This window comes from Mesocricetus auratus, unplaced genomic scaffold, assembly GCF_017639785.1.
Source record: "Mesocricetus auratus isolate SY011 unplaced genomic scaffold, BCM_Maur_2.0 Super-Scaffold_100038, whole genome shotgun sequence".
Lineage (NCBI taxonomy): Eukaryota > Metazoa > Chordata > Mammalia > Rodentia > Cricetidae > Mesocricetus > Mesocricetus auratus.
In genome coordinates, this window is record NW_024429216.1 from 11,665,407 (window position 1) to 11,682,773 (window position 17,367).

Here is a 17,367-nt window from a genome sequence, read left to right on the forward strand (position 1 = left end):
GTAAAAGTTACTCCTGAAAGCTGTTTATCCTTCCCCATGAAGTCTGTCAGTGATGACAAGCTGCCTGTGAGTTTGCCTTTCCAATCAGGAGACTTAATAGCTCTAGACAGGCAAGGCTGGATTCTCGCATATGCAACACACCAACCAGGCAGCTGTTGTTAAGCTGGTATAGATAGCTACAGTTACAGCAGGAAAAATAAGACAAATGGCCTCTGTAAACTAAAGCAAGACTTACAGCTAGTTACCCGGATGGTTACGCTAAGCTCTGGTGGTGGTTTCGTTGGGGACAGAGGTCAGTCTTCAACTGTCACATGGGATGGTGTTGAGCTGCCAAATCTAGACAGCCTGATAGATTTTCCTGTGGGGAAGGCACCTGGAAAAACGGGCCCCACTTTGACGAGGCAGAGTGTGACAGACAACCCTACAGTGTCCACAGTTTGGGCAGAGCCTTGGCAGCAGATGAGGCATGGACAGCTCTTTGCATGGTTAGTATTACCACAGCTGTCTGTGCCCCAGCTGTCTTCTTTGGAGTCCTTAGGGTCATCTCTAGGAGCTGGCATTTCTGTCTATGGTAGGAAGCTTCTTCATTAAACATTTTAAACACCACATTCAGCAGATCTCTGAAAAAATGTTGAGGGCCGTCTATTAAGTATACGTGATTTTAAATAAACTTTATTGGTGTTTTTAGTTATTCCCTTTAGGCGTAACCCTGAAAACACACATAGGAGGCTAAATGTAACTTCTTCCTGTAAATAAATGACATTTGTAGGCAGCATGACTACAAGCATAGTTCTGAACATATGAGCCTGAGTTCTGAACTATCAACCCTCACGCTGTAATTTAAAAAATTCATTTGTTCTACTCTTATACAATACATCCTGGCCACAGCTTCCCCTTCCTCCATCCCTCCCAGTTCCCCCTTAATGATTTTTTAAAAAACAGTCTACAACAAGTTAGTAGTTTTATAAGATTAACATTCAAACTTAGTATTAAATTGATTAGCAGTGGGTGTTTTAGAATGGGTGTGTTGTTGGCCCAGTGTGAATCTAACAGGACACAGTAACCACTGATGCTCTGTCTACATCCAGATCCAGCATCAATAACCACTGATGCTCTGTCTACATCCAGCATCAGTAACCACTGATGCTCTGTCTGCATCCAGCATCAAGAGCCACTGATGCTCTGTCTACATCCAGCATCAGTAACCACTGATGCTCTGTCTACATCCAGCATCAATAACCACTGATGCTCTGTCTACATCCAGCATCAAGAGCCACTGATGCTCTGTCTACATCCAGCATCAATAGCCACTGATGCTCTGTCTACGTCCAGCATCAGTAACCACTGATGCTCTGTCTACATCCAGCATCAATAGCCACTGATGCTCTGTCTACATCCAGCATCAATAACCACTGATGCTCTGTCTACATCCAGCATCAAGAGCCACTGATGCTCTGTCTACATCCAGCATCAGTAACCACTGCTGCTCTGTCTACATCCAGCATCAAGAGCCACTGATGCTCTGTCTACATCCAGCATCAAGAGCCAGTCAGTCCTCGGCCTTTTGCATATCCTAATGGGGACCATTTTCTTTGAAACCACCACATTCCACTCCCTGGCCTTCAAAGGCTTGTAGCTATGTCATAAGGCAAAAATGCATTCAGTCCAACTTTAAAGTCCCCATAGTCTATAATGCCCTGTAAAATTAAAATAGAAAGCAGATCGCATACTTCCAACATCTAATGGCATAGGATTTACATTACTGTTCCAAAAATGTAGGAAAAGGAGCATAGTGAGGAAATACTGGACCAAAGCAAGACAGAAAACCAGCTGGGCGAGCTCCAAACTTTGCGTCTCCGTGTCTGGTGTCAAATCACTCTTCAGATTTTCAACTCCACTTCTTTCTCTTGGGTGGTTCCGTTCCCTGCTTGCAAATATCCTCAGCAGGTGTCCCACGACTCTGACATCTCTAACATTTTGGGGTCTCCAAGGCAATCCAGGCTTCAACTTCACAGCATCCCACAATGGCGTCTCTGGGCCTCCATTCAGGGACACCCCTGACACATGCCTGGGTCTCAATGGCTTTCCTTACTTGGGGGGAGTAAATACCATAACCCATTTCTTCTGTCCTTAACTCCAGAACCATGTGGCCAAAGCTGCCAAGTCCTGCTGCTTACTGTGGCTGGAACATGGCCCCCTTGTTCAATTTCATCCTCACCAACTTTCTGCTTTCAGTGGTTAGAACAGGCTGACCTAGAACTCAGAGGTCTGCGGGCCTCTGCCTCCCCAGTGCTGGGATTAAAGGTGTTCACCACCATACTCCGCTCCCTGCTTTTCTTTAATTCCTTTTCACACACTGTAAATTTAGCTGGGTTGCCCCAAAGTCAACACTTCCTTTATCCCATTTCTTAATCTCTTTATGTCCTTGAACAAAGGACTTAGTTCCATTCCACTTTTTGGTGTTTTTTTCTCCTTAAAATTTTGCATTTTGTAACTTACCCTGCTCAGCTTGCTCCTTTTCATTATAAATCGTCATTAGAGTTACCACAACAGAGTCTGTACTGGGCTGTTTGGAGATTTCCTCTGCCAGTGGACTCAATCCAAAACTCGACACTTTAGCCTCAGACAGACTCTTTGGACAAAGGCAAAAAAGCAGCCACTTTCTTCACCCAGACATCCCAAGAACGAGCTCTGGGTCACATACTAAAACTCCTCTCCTCTGAAGCGTCTGGAGCCAGCCGCCCCACCCCCCAGCTTAAATCAGCCTCAGCACCAGTGTCTTCTCTGCTCCTACTAGGATGGCCCGTCAAGCATCACTTAAAGCGTTCACCTGCCTTTCTCATTCACAGCCCCAGCGTCCGTATTCTTCCAAACAAAAGCATGGTCGGGTCTATCACAGCAACACCCCAGTCCCCGGTACCAACTTCTGTCCTAGTGAGGGTTTCCATTGCTGTGAAGAGACACCACTATAACTCTTAGAAAGGACAGCGTTTGATCGAGGTGGCTGCTACAGTTCACAATCCTGGAGAACCAGCAAAAAGCTTGTGCATGTTACCAGCAAAAGGCTTGTGCACGTTACCAGAGTCAATGTTTTTTGTTGTAAGGCAAGACAAACTTTAAGATGCTCTCTTTGCTCTAGCGTTCCCTCTGGGACAGCATTTTTGAAACCCTCATTTCCCTTTGAGTTCCTTTTTGTTTTTGTTCTTTTTTTTTTTCTAATTTTGCTCCTAGACAGGGTTTCTCTGTGTAGCTCTGGCTGTCTGTTCTTGCAACTCTCTCTGTAGATCAGGCTGGCATCAAACTCAGAGATCCACCTGCCTCTGCCTCCTGAGTGCTGGGATTGAAGGTGTGCACCACCATCATCTTGCTTTTTTTTTTTTTGTGTCCATTTCATTCTTTTTTTTTTTTGTCATAAAGTCAGGTGTCTCATCTGTCATAGGGCAGACAGGAAACCTTTAAGTAAGCACCGTTGGTTCTATAGAAGCAGGAGCAATAACCCAACTCCACAGCCAGCTTTTCAATAAAGCACAACAACATAAAACAATGTTTCAATACTGTCTATATCTAAAAAGCATCTGAATCCGGGCTAAACTGAATTCAGCGGCCAGTACGAGGGACCAGAGCAACTTGAGAAAGGAGATAGCAGCTTTGCAAACAACACAAGTGGCCACGCTCCGTCTTCCCCTGACGGGTCTGCTTCCCCTCCCCTCTTTGTAGGCCGTGGGTTTTCCCGGGACAAAGCGCCAGGAAGGAAGGAAGTGAACAATCCGCTAGGATCCGCCTCTGGGAGTTTGCTCTTCTAGTCCTTGATGTCCGTCCACCTGCCCTGGCCAGGCACGTGCGCCCAAAGCCTGCACCTAGCAGCGGGAAACCAGTTTTCTCTGACTGTGGGCTTCAGTGGCTGTTGCTGTGGCAGGTGGAGGGGGCGTGGCAGGGGCGGAGGAGTTAAAGTGACAGACAGATCAAAACATGAAACCATAGAACACAAAACGTTCAAGGGACAGAGGCAGCAAAAATCAAAACCATTAAACATAGCACAGACAACATTCATGCAGCTGAAAAAGACTAATCAAAAGAAATATGGTGCCTACCTTCATTCATAAATTTGTTTAGGCTTAGCCTGGTGGTGGTGGCACACACCTTTGATCCCAGCACTCGGGAGGCAGAGGCAGGCGGATCTCTGTGAGTTCGAGGCCAGGCTGGATCCACAGCCTCCAAAACAATACAGAGAAACCCTGTCTCATAAAACCAAAAAAATTTTTTTTTGTTTAGGCTTGACTGATTTCTTTCTTGTTCCCCAGCATCTAAGAACTGGGTGGGTAGGGTGGTTTCTTTTTTTTTGCTAGTGTCCCAGGCAGGAGACAAACAGAATACAGAACCCCGGGGGACCAAGAATAAGGCACCAAAATCAGTGGTCAGTGTAACACCTGGCTATTGCCCTGGACAGGACTTCGTGTACCTCATCAGGTACTTCTCTGCCCACTAGCTGGGATCTCACCAGAACCAGTATCGAAGCTCCAGAACAGGGGTTCTCAAACTGTGGGTCATGACCAATGGAAAGCATATATTTGTGATGGTCTTAGGAACCCCTAATCATAAGATTAATTTTGTAGCTATTTCATGATTGTAATTTTGCTACTGAGTGGGGTGTCAGCTCCTAAGACCATTGGAAATACGGTTTTTTTTTTTTTTTTTTTTTTTGTTGGTTGAGACTTGCAGGTTGAGAAACACTGCCATAGAAGGAGACACCTTCTATGACTTACCAAAGGAACACTTCTCAGACAGGTTCCTCCCGCTTTCCTGTTAGAGCTGCAGCTGCCTGCAACAATCTGCCAAACCTAAAGCATGCGTTGGAGTCTTGGAACATTTTCAAGGCGTGCGCCTTCCAAGGCAGCGTTTGGGTTCTGGAGTCCTGGAGTGAAGGTGTGGCTTCAGAATATGGACTGGGAGTGGGGTCTTGATCTTGCCAGGGCCTCCAATTGTTACTCCCTCTGAACAAGAGTAAACACACTTAGTCAAGTTCTTTGGTCAAATTAAGCAAGCTTTGTTTTCTGCCAGACAGGGTATCTCCCTAAAGTGGGGATTTGAAAAAGAAATAACACCAGACCCAGGAGAATGCGGGGTTTTTTTTTTTTTTGTTTTGTTTTTACGAGACAGGGTTTCTCTGTATTGTTTTGGAGGCTGTCAGTCCAGCCCGGCCTCGAACTCACAGAGATTCGCCTGTCTCTGCCTCCCGAGTGCTGGGATTAAAGGCGTGCGCCACCACCACCCGGCGAGAATGCAGGTTTTTATGGCTGCCTAAACTGCAAGAGTAGGGGGTACTCAAGGCTTGGAGACTTCCCAGAGAAATTTTGGTTACCTAGGAACTTGGCTCAACATTTGGAAATTATTTGGCAGAACATCTTATTTATTCAAGGTGTGAGTCAAACCCCACAGGGTGGGAAGCGTGTTAAATTCAAGGAAGAGGTTAAAGCAGCAAACAGAAATGAACTTGTTCTGAGCATATAACAAAACGGCTTTTGTCCTTAAGATGGAGTCAGGCTGGTCCATCATAGGTTCAACCCACTGGGTGAGTATGTTACCACTGATATTAAAATGTTAGGATGCAGCAAATCCAAACCCTACAGTCTGCTCAGGCATGCGCTTTCCTTATAGTAACAGTAATGCTGTTGGGCTCTTTAGGGATGCCCAGAGACTGGGTTAATTTCCTCATCCAAATCATATGCCAAGCCAACACTCATAAACCAACAAAACAACCACAAAACACCAACCGGCACCCCTTAACAACAGCACTCACTAGGTTTTTGTTTTTTTCGAGACAGGGTTTCTCTATTGTTTTGGAGGCTGTCCTGGAACTCAGTCTGTAGACTATGCTGGCCTCGAACTCACAGAGATCCTCCTGCTCTACCTCCCGAGTGCTGGGATTAAAGGCGTGCACCACTACCACCCAGCATGTTTTATTCTTTTATAGCCCATGCTTCTTGATTAAACAAGTATCTAGGGTATCTGATAAGATTAGAGTTAAATAATAGGCACATTTTTGAGATGGCATGGATGTCATTACAAGCAATTCCTTCTGAGACTGTGTTTCTCTTTCTGACTATAAAGCAGGAATTTGGTCAGGCCTCCAAAGGCCCATGAAATCCTGATTCCTTACAAGTGTGACCTTTTTTTTTCTATCTTGACATTAATAATTCCTATATCTTTAAAAAGAGACTTTATTTTTCTCTGAATAATTTGATTTTACTAACAAATGTTTGACAGTGTATGTTTGAACAGGATAAAATAATTCATCCTCTAAAAGTGCAAATTTTAATGGAGCTTTCAGGAGCTTGTATGACATGGACAAGAGAAAACTATGTAAGCAGGCTGCCACCAGGGAAAGAAACAAGTACTCTTTCTTAAGGAAAAATAAATAAATAAAACTTTTTGATTCAGGTAAGGAGATAGGAAAAACTTCATAACTGCTGTACACTTTGTGGGTTGTCCCGTATAATCAGTGTTTTACAAAGGTTCCTAAGTCTTCCCCTCTCAAGGCAATCTACTATATAGTAAGAAGAATCCATGCAGCCGGGCGGTGGTGGCGCACACCTTTAATCCCAGCACTCGGGAGGTAGAGGCAGGTGGATCTCTGTGAGTTCCAGGACAGGCTCCAAAGCCACAGAGAAACCCTGTCTTGAAAAACCAAGGAAAAACAAAAACAAAAACAAAAAAAGAAGAATCCATGCTCACAGTCCTCAAGCCACAGCCAGCCTGTGCCCATGAGTTTTCATGAGAGCAGGTGCCCTCTGATCAAGGACACATTCGATTGCTGTGGAGTTTTTAGGAACTGAGTTTTACTTCCTTTCTACTAATACCCTGACCTCCTTTACTCCCTTATAGTCAAATGGCTGGGACACTGCCTTCCAGCTGCAGACAGAGGCAAAGGAGAAAGGAGGTCAGGGTGGCCGGGCAGCAGGGAGGACATGGAGGAGGAAAGGGTCCTCGATCAACTACCTTCTTTGCACTTAAAAAGAGAATTTTAAGTAGCACGGTCTGAGGGAGATGACTGAATGGGTAAAGATAGTTTTGTGGAAAGAACAGATTCTACAAAGTTACGCTCTTACCTACACATGCGCACAAACACACACACACACACACACACACACAGAGTTTATGCTGGAGAGGATGTGGAGAAAGGGGAACACTCCTCCACTGCTGGTGGGAGTGCCAACTCGTACAGCCACTGTGGAAATCAGTATGGAGATTCCTCAGGAAGATGGGACTCAGTCTACCACAAGACCCAGCAATTCCACTCTTAGGCATGTACCCAAAAGATGCCCATTCACACAACAAGGATGTCTGTTCCACTATGTTCATAGCAGCATTATTTGTAATAGCTAGATCCTAGAAGCAACCTAGATGTCCCACAACTGAAGAGTGGATGGAGAAAATGTGGTACATTTATGCAATGGAGTACTACTCAGTGGAAAAAAAAAAACAATGGAATCTTGAAATTTGCAGGCAAACGGAAGGCACTAGAGGAAACCATCCTGAGTGAGGCAACCCAGACACAAAAAGACAAACATGGTATGTACTCACTCATATATGGATTTTAGATATGGATCAGGGGAGTGCCAGCCTACAATCCCAGGGCCAGTGAGTCTGGGAAACAGGGAGGTTCCCAAGAAAGATGATATCCCAGAGAAGTGGAATGAGGCAAGATCTCCTGAGCAGATTGGGAACATCGTGGGAGGGAAGAGGGAACCAGGAAGAAGAGAGGGGGATAAGAGGAGGGGAGAAGAAGGCATGGGGGAGCAGGAAGGTTGAGTCGAGGTAAGAATAGAGGAGAGCAGGATGAGAGATACCATAATAGATGAAGTCATTATAGGTTTGAGGAGACTAGCTGACACTAGTGAGATCTCCAGGGATCTACAAGGATAACACCAACTGGCAAACTAAGCAATAGTGGAGAGACTACATTAATAGCCCCTCCTTGATGGTAAGGTTGATGACTACCTTATATGCCATCCTAGAACCTTCATCCAGTGTGTGATGGAAGCAGAGACAGATACCCACAGCTGAACACTGAACTGAACTCCTGGAACCCAGTGGCAGAGATGGAGGAGTAATGAGCAAAGGGGTCAAGACCATGATGATGAAACCCACAGAGACAGCTGACAGGACAAGGGCGAGCTCTTGAACCCCAGCCTGATGGCTGAGAGGCCAACAGGGAACTTATCTAGACTCCATGAATATAGCATCAGTGAGGAAGCCTCAGAAATCTCTGGGGCCTTGGGTAGTAGATCAGTGTTTACCATGGTGTATGAATGATCTTTGGGAGCCCATGCCACATAGAGGGATGCTCTCTCAGCCTGGACACATGGGGAAGGGCCTAGGTCCTGCTCTGGATGAAATGACTGACTCTGGAGATCCCCCCAAGGAGGGCCTCACCCTCCCTGGGGAATGATGTGGGGATTGGGTGGGGAGCTGGGGGGCTGGTGGAGGGACAAGGGAGGAGGGGTGGGAGAGGGAGCTGGAATTGACATGTGAAGCATTCATGTTTCTAATTTAAATAAAAACAGCTGGGCGTTGGTGGCACACGCCTTTAATCCCAACACTTGGGAGGTAGAGGCAGGCGGATCTCTGTGAGTTCGAGGCCAGCCTGGAGAGCAGCTTCCAAAACAATACAGAGAAACCCTGTCTCAAAACACCAAAAAAAAAAAAAAATGAAGAAAACATATATTGAGGAAAAAAAAGACCCAATTATCTAAAAAACAAAAAGAATGGATTCTACAAAGTTATGCTCTCCCCTACACACACACACACACACACACACACACACACACCACATGTATAGGCACACTACACACAGATGCACATACACACACATACTGTATATATACATACATCACACACACACACCACACCATACACACTACATATACATATACACACAGCACACATACACACATACACCACACACACATCACACACAGACACACATGTACACACAAGGCACACACACATATATACCACACACACACACACACACACACACACACACACACACACACACACACACACACACGAAGATGCAGCAGTATTAAAGCCCAGTGGACTGATGAGAACTCCCTGGTAATAGAGATTTAGAATATTGCCGGTTACCCTAGGGCTGTCGTTAGACTCCCTGATAGCTGTTCTTGTGGAGCTCTGAGTCTGATCTGCCGTCCTTTAGATAAGCGAGTGAAAACTTTGAAGCATCAAGGGATCAGCAGCTTCCACCAATCAGAACGTCATGATCAGCAGCTTCCACCAATCAGAACGTCATGAGACCCAGGTACTTCCACCAATCAGAACGTCATGAGACCCAGGCCCCTCTCTGCAGGAACCAGTCTGTCTTCCTGATATTCCTCTAATGTATTTGAAAAACACTTCGATTGAAGTATTTTCCTTGTTGTACAACAAACACTCCATCAGACTGTAACTGCATGGGGCCATGGGATCTGGGGAGACTTAGCTAGGCATATCTGGCTGCAGAATAACCATGTTCCGTTCCCTTTGTGGGGAGGGCAGGGTTGTTTGATCTTTGAATGACGCTGCCCTTCTTTTTGCTTGGCCTGGTTCCTCGGCAGTAACTGATACATGAAAAGCCTCACCCACTTCCTTCCTAACTCAGCAACAAAGAAGAGGAGAGAAAAAAAATTGTTCTGTCTCCAGCCACAAGCGAGAGGAAAAAGCGGATTTCCTTACCTGGTGTCTTCCTGTCCTGTGTCCTGGCTTCAGCGGGCTCCAGTCAGCATCATGAGCAACACAGCGGGGAGTGCAGAAACAGCCGAGGCCCTGGCAGAGCCGGTAGCATCATGAAAGTACTCAGTGCCGTGCCCTGGACCCGCCATAAAGTGGTTAGCCATCGTGTGACCTACGTACGGGCCCTTCCTGCCCCTGCCTCCCAGATCCTGAGGTGGACTGTAGCCTGTTTTCTCACCAGAGGCAGCAGGGACCTTGATATCATGGCTTTGGTGTCTCAGGTGGCACGTGAACTCTGGCTCCTGTCCAGGAAGAATCCAAATAGACACCCAGGTCTGGTAGGTCCCGTCCCCACTGGGCAGGATGGTCCTGGGCCCAAAGACAAACTGCTGTACCGGCTTCCCATGCTGAAGCCAGACCAGGGTAGCCACAGGAAGACACAGATTAAAAGCCCAGCATGTCAGGGTGATCCTGCCCACTGGGTATCTCCTGCTGGTCACCTTCACCTCTGGGAGGCCTGGGAGGAGATGAGGGAGAGTGGCGAATGGTGAGATGAATTGGGCAGAAACTAGGCAACCACACTGTGCATCTTTGCCTCCGTCCTCCACCCCCAGGCTGTGTGCCCAGGACTGGGGAGGCCAGCAGACAACCCCAGTGATGCTCATCTGCCAGAAGATGTCGTCAGAGGCGGAAGATGAACCTTCCAGCACACACCTAGATGACTTTGCTGCTGTGGAATACTCCTCTTGTGCACTCTGAAGATTTTATCGCTCGAATTGGCTTAATAAAAATGCTGATTGGCCAGTAGCCAGGCAGGAAGCATAGGCAGCGTGACCATACTAAGGATGATGTGAAGGAGAAGGGTGGAGTCAGGAGCCGTCAGTCAGATGCAGAGGGAACAGGAGATGGACGTGCCATGCTAATAAAGGTTTTGCCATGTGACGGAGCGTAAATAAGGATTATGGGTTAACTTAAAATGTACGAGCTAGTTAGTAATGAGCCTGAGCTATCAGCTGAGTATTTATAATTCATATTCAGCCCCTGAGTCAGTTATTTGGGACAGAACGGTCGGGACCGGAAGTGTCTGATTACAATATGTAGGGACAGTGCAGGGAGCTTCTCTTATCAACCAATGGCTGGCAGTCTGACTTTCTCTCATAATGTTGGTGTTTCACACTCCAGGAGACAGAGAGGGACCACCAGCTGTGGCTTTAATTATTTGGCTCATGAAGACTTTTGACTGGCCGCCAGCATTATTACTTCCTCCCCATCCACACTTCTGGTGTACTTTTCATTTTCTCCCTTTTTGTCATGACACTTAGCCAAGGAGAAAGCTTTAAGTGTCACCTTTCAGGGGCCTTGCAGAGCTGTGCATACTTGTGATCCCAGCGTTCAAGGGGCAGATGCAGGATCTTGAGTTCAAAGCCAGCCTTGGCTACGTAGTGAAACCTTGTCTCAAGGAAAAGAAAGTTTAGGAGCACCTGCTGCTCTTCCAGAGGACCTGAGTTCAAATCCCAGCAACCACATGGTGGCTCCTAACCATCTGTAATGAGACCTGGTGCCCTCTTCTGTCATGCAGGCAGAACACTGTATATATAATAAAAAAATCTTTTTTTTTCTTAGACAGGGTTTCTCTGTATTGTTTTGGCCTTGAACTCACAGAAATCCATCTGCCTCTGCCTCCCAAGTGCTGGGATTAAAGATGCTTGCCACCAACGCATGCTAAACAAATCTTAAAAAAAAAAAGGAAAACTTAACCCTTTCAAACAAAGCAGAACGCTGGGCAAAGGACCCTGCTCATCGGACATGGATCAGATAGCTTGCATTTGAATCTGTAGTCCAGCTCCATGGTTGAATCCTTCTGTCTTGCCTTAACTCTGCCCAAACAAGTGTGACTCCATCTCAACACCTAAGCCCAATTGCTCATATCTAGCGTTCTCTCTTTCTGGACCCAGAACATCCCAGAGAAAGATGCAGATAGATAGATGGGCCCCCTTGCTCCTGTCTGCTGGGGTCTGGTGTGAGATCCAGGCAACATCTGGGAGCCCCCTCTTTTCCCATCTGAGGGACCCAGCAGTGGCTCTGGAGGAGACCCTACACCCCAACTTCCAGGCATCGCCTTAGACTGTGTCACCCTTGTACCCACCAGTGAGAACCGGCTCCCCACCCCAAAGTACCACGGAAGGAGCCATTTGGAACCAACTTTGGTGACAGTCAGTACCTGTAATCAGTGGAAAGTTCTCCAAGAAAGCCAAGTATCCCTGGAGCTGAGCAGGACATACGTCCTCCAAGAAAGCCTTAACTCCATCAGCCCTGGGCACATGTGTCTCCCAGACCATCTTGGTCTGCTGGGTGGAGGGCACGACCGTTGTCCACGTGAGAGTCTTCTGGTCAAAGGTGAGGGAGTCCTGCCCATCATAGCCAAAGTGCCAGAAGCTTCCAGTGCTCCTGTTTCCCTGAAGTTCACAGCCCAAGGTTTCCTGGAGGGTGTGAAAGCCTGGCCCATCCCAGGCAGGGACCTGTCACCCTGTTGTCCCGTCCCTTGACCTTAGCTCCCCTGAGACTTCGGTCTAAAAGAGACTATCCAGTGCTCTGCCCCATGGAAGTATTTTTGCTTTATTCCACTAAGTCTGGCCGTGCCCTGCCCGGAATCAGGGCTTAAGGATCAGGGATGGGACCTCTGTACCTCTGGCTCTGCACACTCACCCATGTTATGGCCCTGATAGTTAGTGACCCCGGCCAGCATTCTCCAGAGTTGCTCCTCCTTCTTCTGGAAGTCCTCAGTTTCTCTTGTCCAGGTCTCAGCTCCTGCATGTCCCTTGATCCTGGGCCCACAGGCCTCTGCTCTTCTGCTGTCCCCCTTGTAGCATAGGAAGAGCTCATCATCAATGTATACCAGGATCAGCAATAGGGGCTGCCAATAGTCTTCTGGAGACACGACTGTGAGTTTATAGTGCAGTGTGTGGGTTTCTGTGGGAGGGAGAGATGGGTGACAAAGTTGACAAGTTGGTGGTTTCCACAGTCAGCTCTGCCTTGAGGGTCTTTATCTTTTTCGAACCACAAGAGTCTTATCTTCCAATAACACCACTTGCTTGGTAAAAGAGTCATGAGGCAGTTTTTTTTTTTTTTGCCACTTATAGTCGCTCTTAAAGGAGCCATGCACGAGCCTCTGCTTGTCTCAGAGAACGCCTGACAAACAGCTCATCCGACAAAATGCTGCTACCAGAAGCTGTGCTTGCCTCTGCTCGTTTATTCCTAAAATCCCTTTAAAGTTTTTGTCAAGTTTAAATGGAAGTTCTTAGCACTCCAAGAGTCCAGTGCGAAATTAGTAGTGGGAGGTTCTCTCTTCCTTTTGTTTGTTTAGGTTAGAAACAAGCTTGTTTCACATGTCAATCCCATCTCCCTCTCCCTCCCCTCCTCCCCATCTCTCTCCACCAGGCCCCCCAGTCTCCTGCCCAATCTCCACTCCAATCCCCAGGGAGGGTGAGGCCCTCCATGCTGGATCTCCTGAGTCTGTCATTTCATCCAGGGCAGGGGTCCTCCCTCAAGAGTCCAGGCTGAGAGAGCATCCCTCATTGTGGGATGGGCACTCAAAGTCTATTTGTACATCAGGGATAAATACTACCCAAGGGCCCATAAAATTGCCTAGGCCTCCTTACTGACACCCACATTCAAAATATGGAATGCTTCACGAATTTGCATGTCATCTCAAATCAGCTTGACATCTAAAACTACAGCTGCTGGTGTCTAGGGCCTTCTCTTCTGTCAGGTATGCTAAGACCCGTGTTCAAGAGTGTCCTCTGTAACTAGTCAGATATGAGTGGGACCTTGAGAGCTCCAGAAAAATACCCTTTGTCCTATCTGGAACTTGATTTGGTCAAATAGATCTTTATGTATGTTCTTCCAGGACTCCCATTACAGCTAAGAAACTGATAACGATCCTGCTTATTCTACCAAGCACTTCGAAGAATTTTGCAAGTTTATGGAATGTTAGTCATGCTACTGAAATCACTTAACCACCCATGTAATCAAGCTACTGTGGAGAGGCACCATCAAATACTTGAATGACAGAAAAGGGTGTGTATGAGAAACCCTGTCTTGGAAGAAAGGGAGGGGATGGGCACACGTATACACCTGAGTTCCCACATACTGTGCTACATTTAGCTATGCTAACTGTGGTGGTCTGAATAAGATTGGCCCTACAGACAGATTCACCTATTTGAATGGTCAGGAGGTGTGGCTTCGTTGGTAGAGGAAGTGTGCCACTGGAGGTAGGCTTTGGGGTTTCAGATGCCCAAGCCAGGCGCAATGGCTCTCTCTCTTCCTGCTGCCTGTGGATCTGGATGTAGAACTCTCAGCTCCTTCTCCAGCACCATCTCTGCCTATACACTGCCATGCTTCCCAGTGTGATGATAATGGACAGAATCCCTGAACCTGCAAGCCAGCCCCAATTAGATGTTTCCCTGCATAGGAGTTACTGTGGTCATGGTGTCTCTTCACAGCAATAAAACCCCCGACTAAGACACTAACTTTTTACACTTTAAAAGATGACACAGTTTTCCTTAAAGAAGACAGCTTAAAGTATTAGTTAAATGAGAAGGTCTAGAAACTAATCAACGGGAAGGGCTCCGTCCTGAGTGACGGAGGTGCTCAGCCTTTGTGCCAAGCGCCACAGAGAAGATGTGAGTAAACTCATCCACGGTGGACCGCGCTGCAGAGGCTGAGTGTGTTTCACGCAGGGTCTGGGACACAGGATGGACATGTCACATGAAAGGGCACTTACTCCACAGCTGGTAATCGAGAGGTGTTATGGAGGGTCTGGAGAGATGCCTCAGTGGTTAGGAGCGAGTGCTTCCCGCTCTTGCAGAAGACCAGAGTTTGGTTCCCAGCATCCACACAAGGTGACTCACAACCTCCTGGGACTCCAGCTCCAGGGGATATGTCACCCCCCTCTCACCTCCACTGGCATCTACACACATGTCTCACACGCTCACACATATACTCGCACATACACATAAACAAAAGTGAAGAGAAGTATCAAAAAAGTGAAGACTGTGGTTTTCTGTCTTTGCACTGATTCTGGGGGATTGAACTAGGGCGGTCAGGCATGTCCAGCAAGTGCTTTACCTACCGAGCCATCTCACAGGCCCAGGAAGTTTATGTTGGTCCCCTGTCTGTTACTCAAAATACTTGACACAATCAATGAAATAAGAATAGAGATTTTTTTTTTAGGTCAGAAGGCATAGGCAGGCAGATCTCTGTGAGTTTCAGGCTAGCCTTGGCTAGATGAGACCCTGTCTTAAAAAAAAAAGAAAGAAAATAGATATTTATTTGGTTCTGTCTGGAGGTCTCAGTTCAGTTTGCCTCATTGCTTTGAGTCTGTGGCAAGGCAGAGAGTGTAAGGGCAGGACTAGGGTCCTGTGGTGATTTGAATAAAAATGGCACAGGAGGAGTAGCCTTGTTGGAGTAGATGCAACCTTGTTGGAGGAAGTGTGTCACTGGGGATGGACTTCGAGGTTTCAGATGCTCAAGCCAGGCCCAGTGTCTCTCTCTCTCTCTTCCTGCTGCCTGCCTATCCAGATGGCAGACCTCTCAGCTACCTCTCCAGCAGTATGTCTGCCTGCATGCCTCCATTCTCCCTGCAGCAATGACAATAGACTAAATCTTTGAATCTATAAACAAGCCCCAATTAAATGCCTTCTTTTGTTAGAGTTGATTTGGTCATGGTGCATCTTCATAAGAATAGAAACCCTAACTAAGTTAGGACCCAAGATGGAATTTGGGGGCAGATTAGACAGAACTATTTCTGTATCTAGTTCAAATATTCTTTCAGAGGGTTTACTATGTGTCCTATGGACTGAGTGACAATGTTAAATCCACACAGTTCATTTGGTGTAGTCCATGTACCACTCTGATGGGGAATGCCTCCAGAGAAAAATAATCTTATGAAAATTGACATAGAAGGAAAGAGAAAATGTTAGCAGGTCCTACTGGTGATTAAGAAATTAGCTCACTGTGGGGGCATGTCGGCACACTCTTTTAATCAGAGCACTCAGGAGGCAGAGGCAGGTGGATCTCTGTGAGTTTGAGGCCAGCCTGGTCTACAAAGTGAGCTCCAGGATAGCCAGGGCTATACAGAGAAACCCTGTCTCAGAAAACCAAGAAAAGGAAAAAGGAAATAAACTCACACTGAGTGTGGTAGTGCATGTCTATAACGCCCAGGAGGCTGAAAAATTTCAAGGCATCCTGGCTACATAGTGGGGGAGTTATCAAAAGCAAGGAACCAGGAGATACAGAGATGGCCCAGTGAGTAAGAGTGCCGGCTCTGCAAATGCTGGGAACCGAGTTTCAATCTCCAGCACCCACATAGAAGGAAGAGCCTGACTGTGCACACCTGTAACCCCAGCTTTGAGGAGCAGAGACAGGCAGTCCTGAACACTCACTGGCCAGCCTGCAGGAACCATGAGCCTCAGGAGCAGTGGGAGACTCTGAATCAGGAGAGAGGAAGATCCCTGCTGTCCTGTCCTGTGCAATATCCTGCACACTCACATGCTGCAACATACACACAGACACAGAAGTGATTGCCCGTTAAGAAAATCCGTCATTCTAGCCAGTCATGGTGGTGCGCGGCTTTAATCCCAGCATTTGGGAGGCAGAGGCAGGCGGATCTCTGTGAGTTCTTGGCTAGCCTGGTCTACAGAGCAAGTTCCAGGACAGCTGGAGATACATTGCCAGACCCTGCCTCAAACAAACAACAACAACAATAGTTCTTCCAAACATTAAAGGAACAATCATCTGTAACTAACTATCCACAGGAATGGAGGGAAGCTCTCAGCTGGGTGACTTGAAGCCCAACCCCAGCTTCTCTTTGCAGACTCCTGCTGGAATCCTTCCCTCCAGTTGGTCCCGACAGCTGCCAAGGTCATTCACTGACACCAGTACTCCCCTTCCCCCTCTTAAGGGCCTGAAGGATTAAGGGATTAAGTCACGCTGCCCCTTCTCCCCGATCTATGGTTACTGTGCCAGACACTCGGTGCACTCTTTCCCAGCTTCCTCCTCAGAGAATCACTCATCTAGCTCTGGGACAAAGAGAGCTGCCGGTTCCTCCCCGCTGACAAGGAAGCCTCGCCCGCCTGGTGTTTTAGTCTCCTTCTCTTCCCCTAGACTCAGGCTCTCAGACTCACTCCGTGTCCCCCACCCCCCAGGGCTGATCCCCGACCCAGCTCTAAGCTCACCCCTGAGGCAGGATCGCCCTGAGTCGCACTGGAACAGCAGAGAGACAAGCAGGAAAACTGCGGGTCTGTAGTCTCTGGACTTCATTTTTCTTTCTCCCTTTTATGGAACAGGCTCCTCCCTGATAACTCTACCATTCAGCTTTCAACAAAGGCAGGGCGGAAAATGCTGTGTGTTTACTCTGTCTCCCCACCGCACAGCCCCCCCCCTTTTATTTTTTAAGGTCAGAGGAATAATTCATTTCTGCATGTCTAAGAGACCTCGATATCCCTTACACCAATCAGTGCCCCCTAATATTGTCAAACAAATCATCAACGTAAGTAGCTTGAGCGTTAAGACCGAATGCACATTTGAAGGATGTCAAAAGGGTGGAGTCCGGTAATAAATCATTGGCCAGCGCAAAAG

At 47.2% G+C, this 17,367-nt stretch overlaps 1 protein-coding gene across 2 annotated transcripts; it reads right to left on the reverse strand.

Annotated features, from left to right (window-relative positions):
• Positions 1–652: 652 nt before the first annotated feature.
• On the reverse strand, positions 653–17,119 carry LOC101843916 (hereditary hemochromatosis protein homolog). 2 transcript variants are annotated; one of them, XM_013125417.3, is made up of 6 exons: positions 16,965–17,119; positions 12,436–12,699; positions 11,951–12,226; positions 9,968–10,246; positions 9,733–9,865; positions 653–4,991 (listed from the first exon to the last, which is right to left on the reverse strand). In XM_013125417.3, exons 1-5 carry the CDS (start codon positions 17,047–17,049, stop codon positions 9,762–9,764), a joined length of 1,008 nt encoding a protein of 335 aa, XP_012980871.1. In that variant the 5' UTR covers positions 17,050–17,119; the 3' UTR covers positions 653–4,991; positions 9,733–9,761. The 2 variants fall into 2 exon arrangements, with proteins under 2 accessions (XP_012980871.1, XP_021078844.1); XM_021223185.2 differs by lacking the exon at positions 11,951–12,226.
• Between the last annotated feature and the right edge of the window lie 248 nt (positions 17,120–17,367).

Coding starts and splice junctions, on each gene's coding strand:
- LOC101843916 (XM_013125417.3), bottom strand. CDS start 17,049: ATGAAGTCCAGAGACTACAGACCCGCAGTTTTCCTGCTTGTCTCTCTG. Junction 12,700..16,964: donor AGGGCGATCCTGCCTCAGGG/GTGAGCTTAGAG, acceptor TCCCTCCCACAG/AAACCCACACACTGCACTAT. Junction 10,247..11,950: donor GAACTTTCCACTGATTACAG/GTACTGACTGTC, acceptor ATCTCCTCCCAG/GCCTCCCAGAGGTGAAGGTG.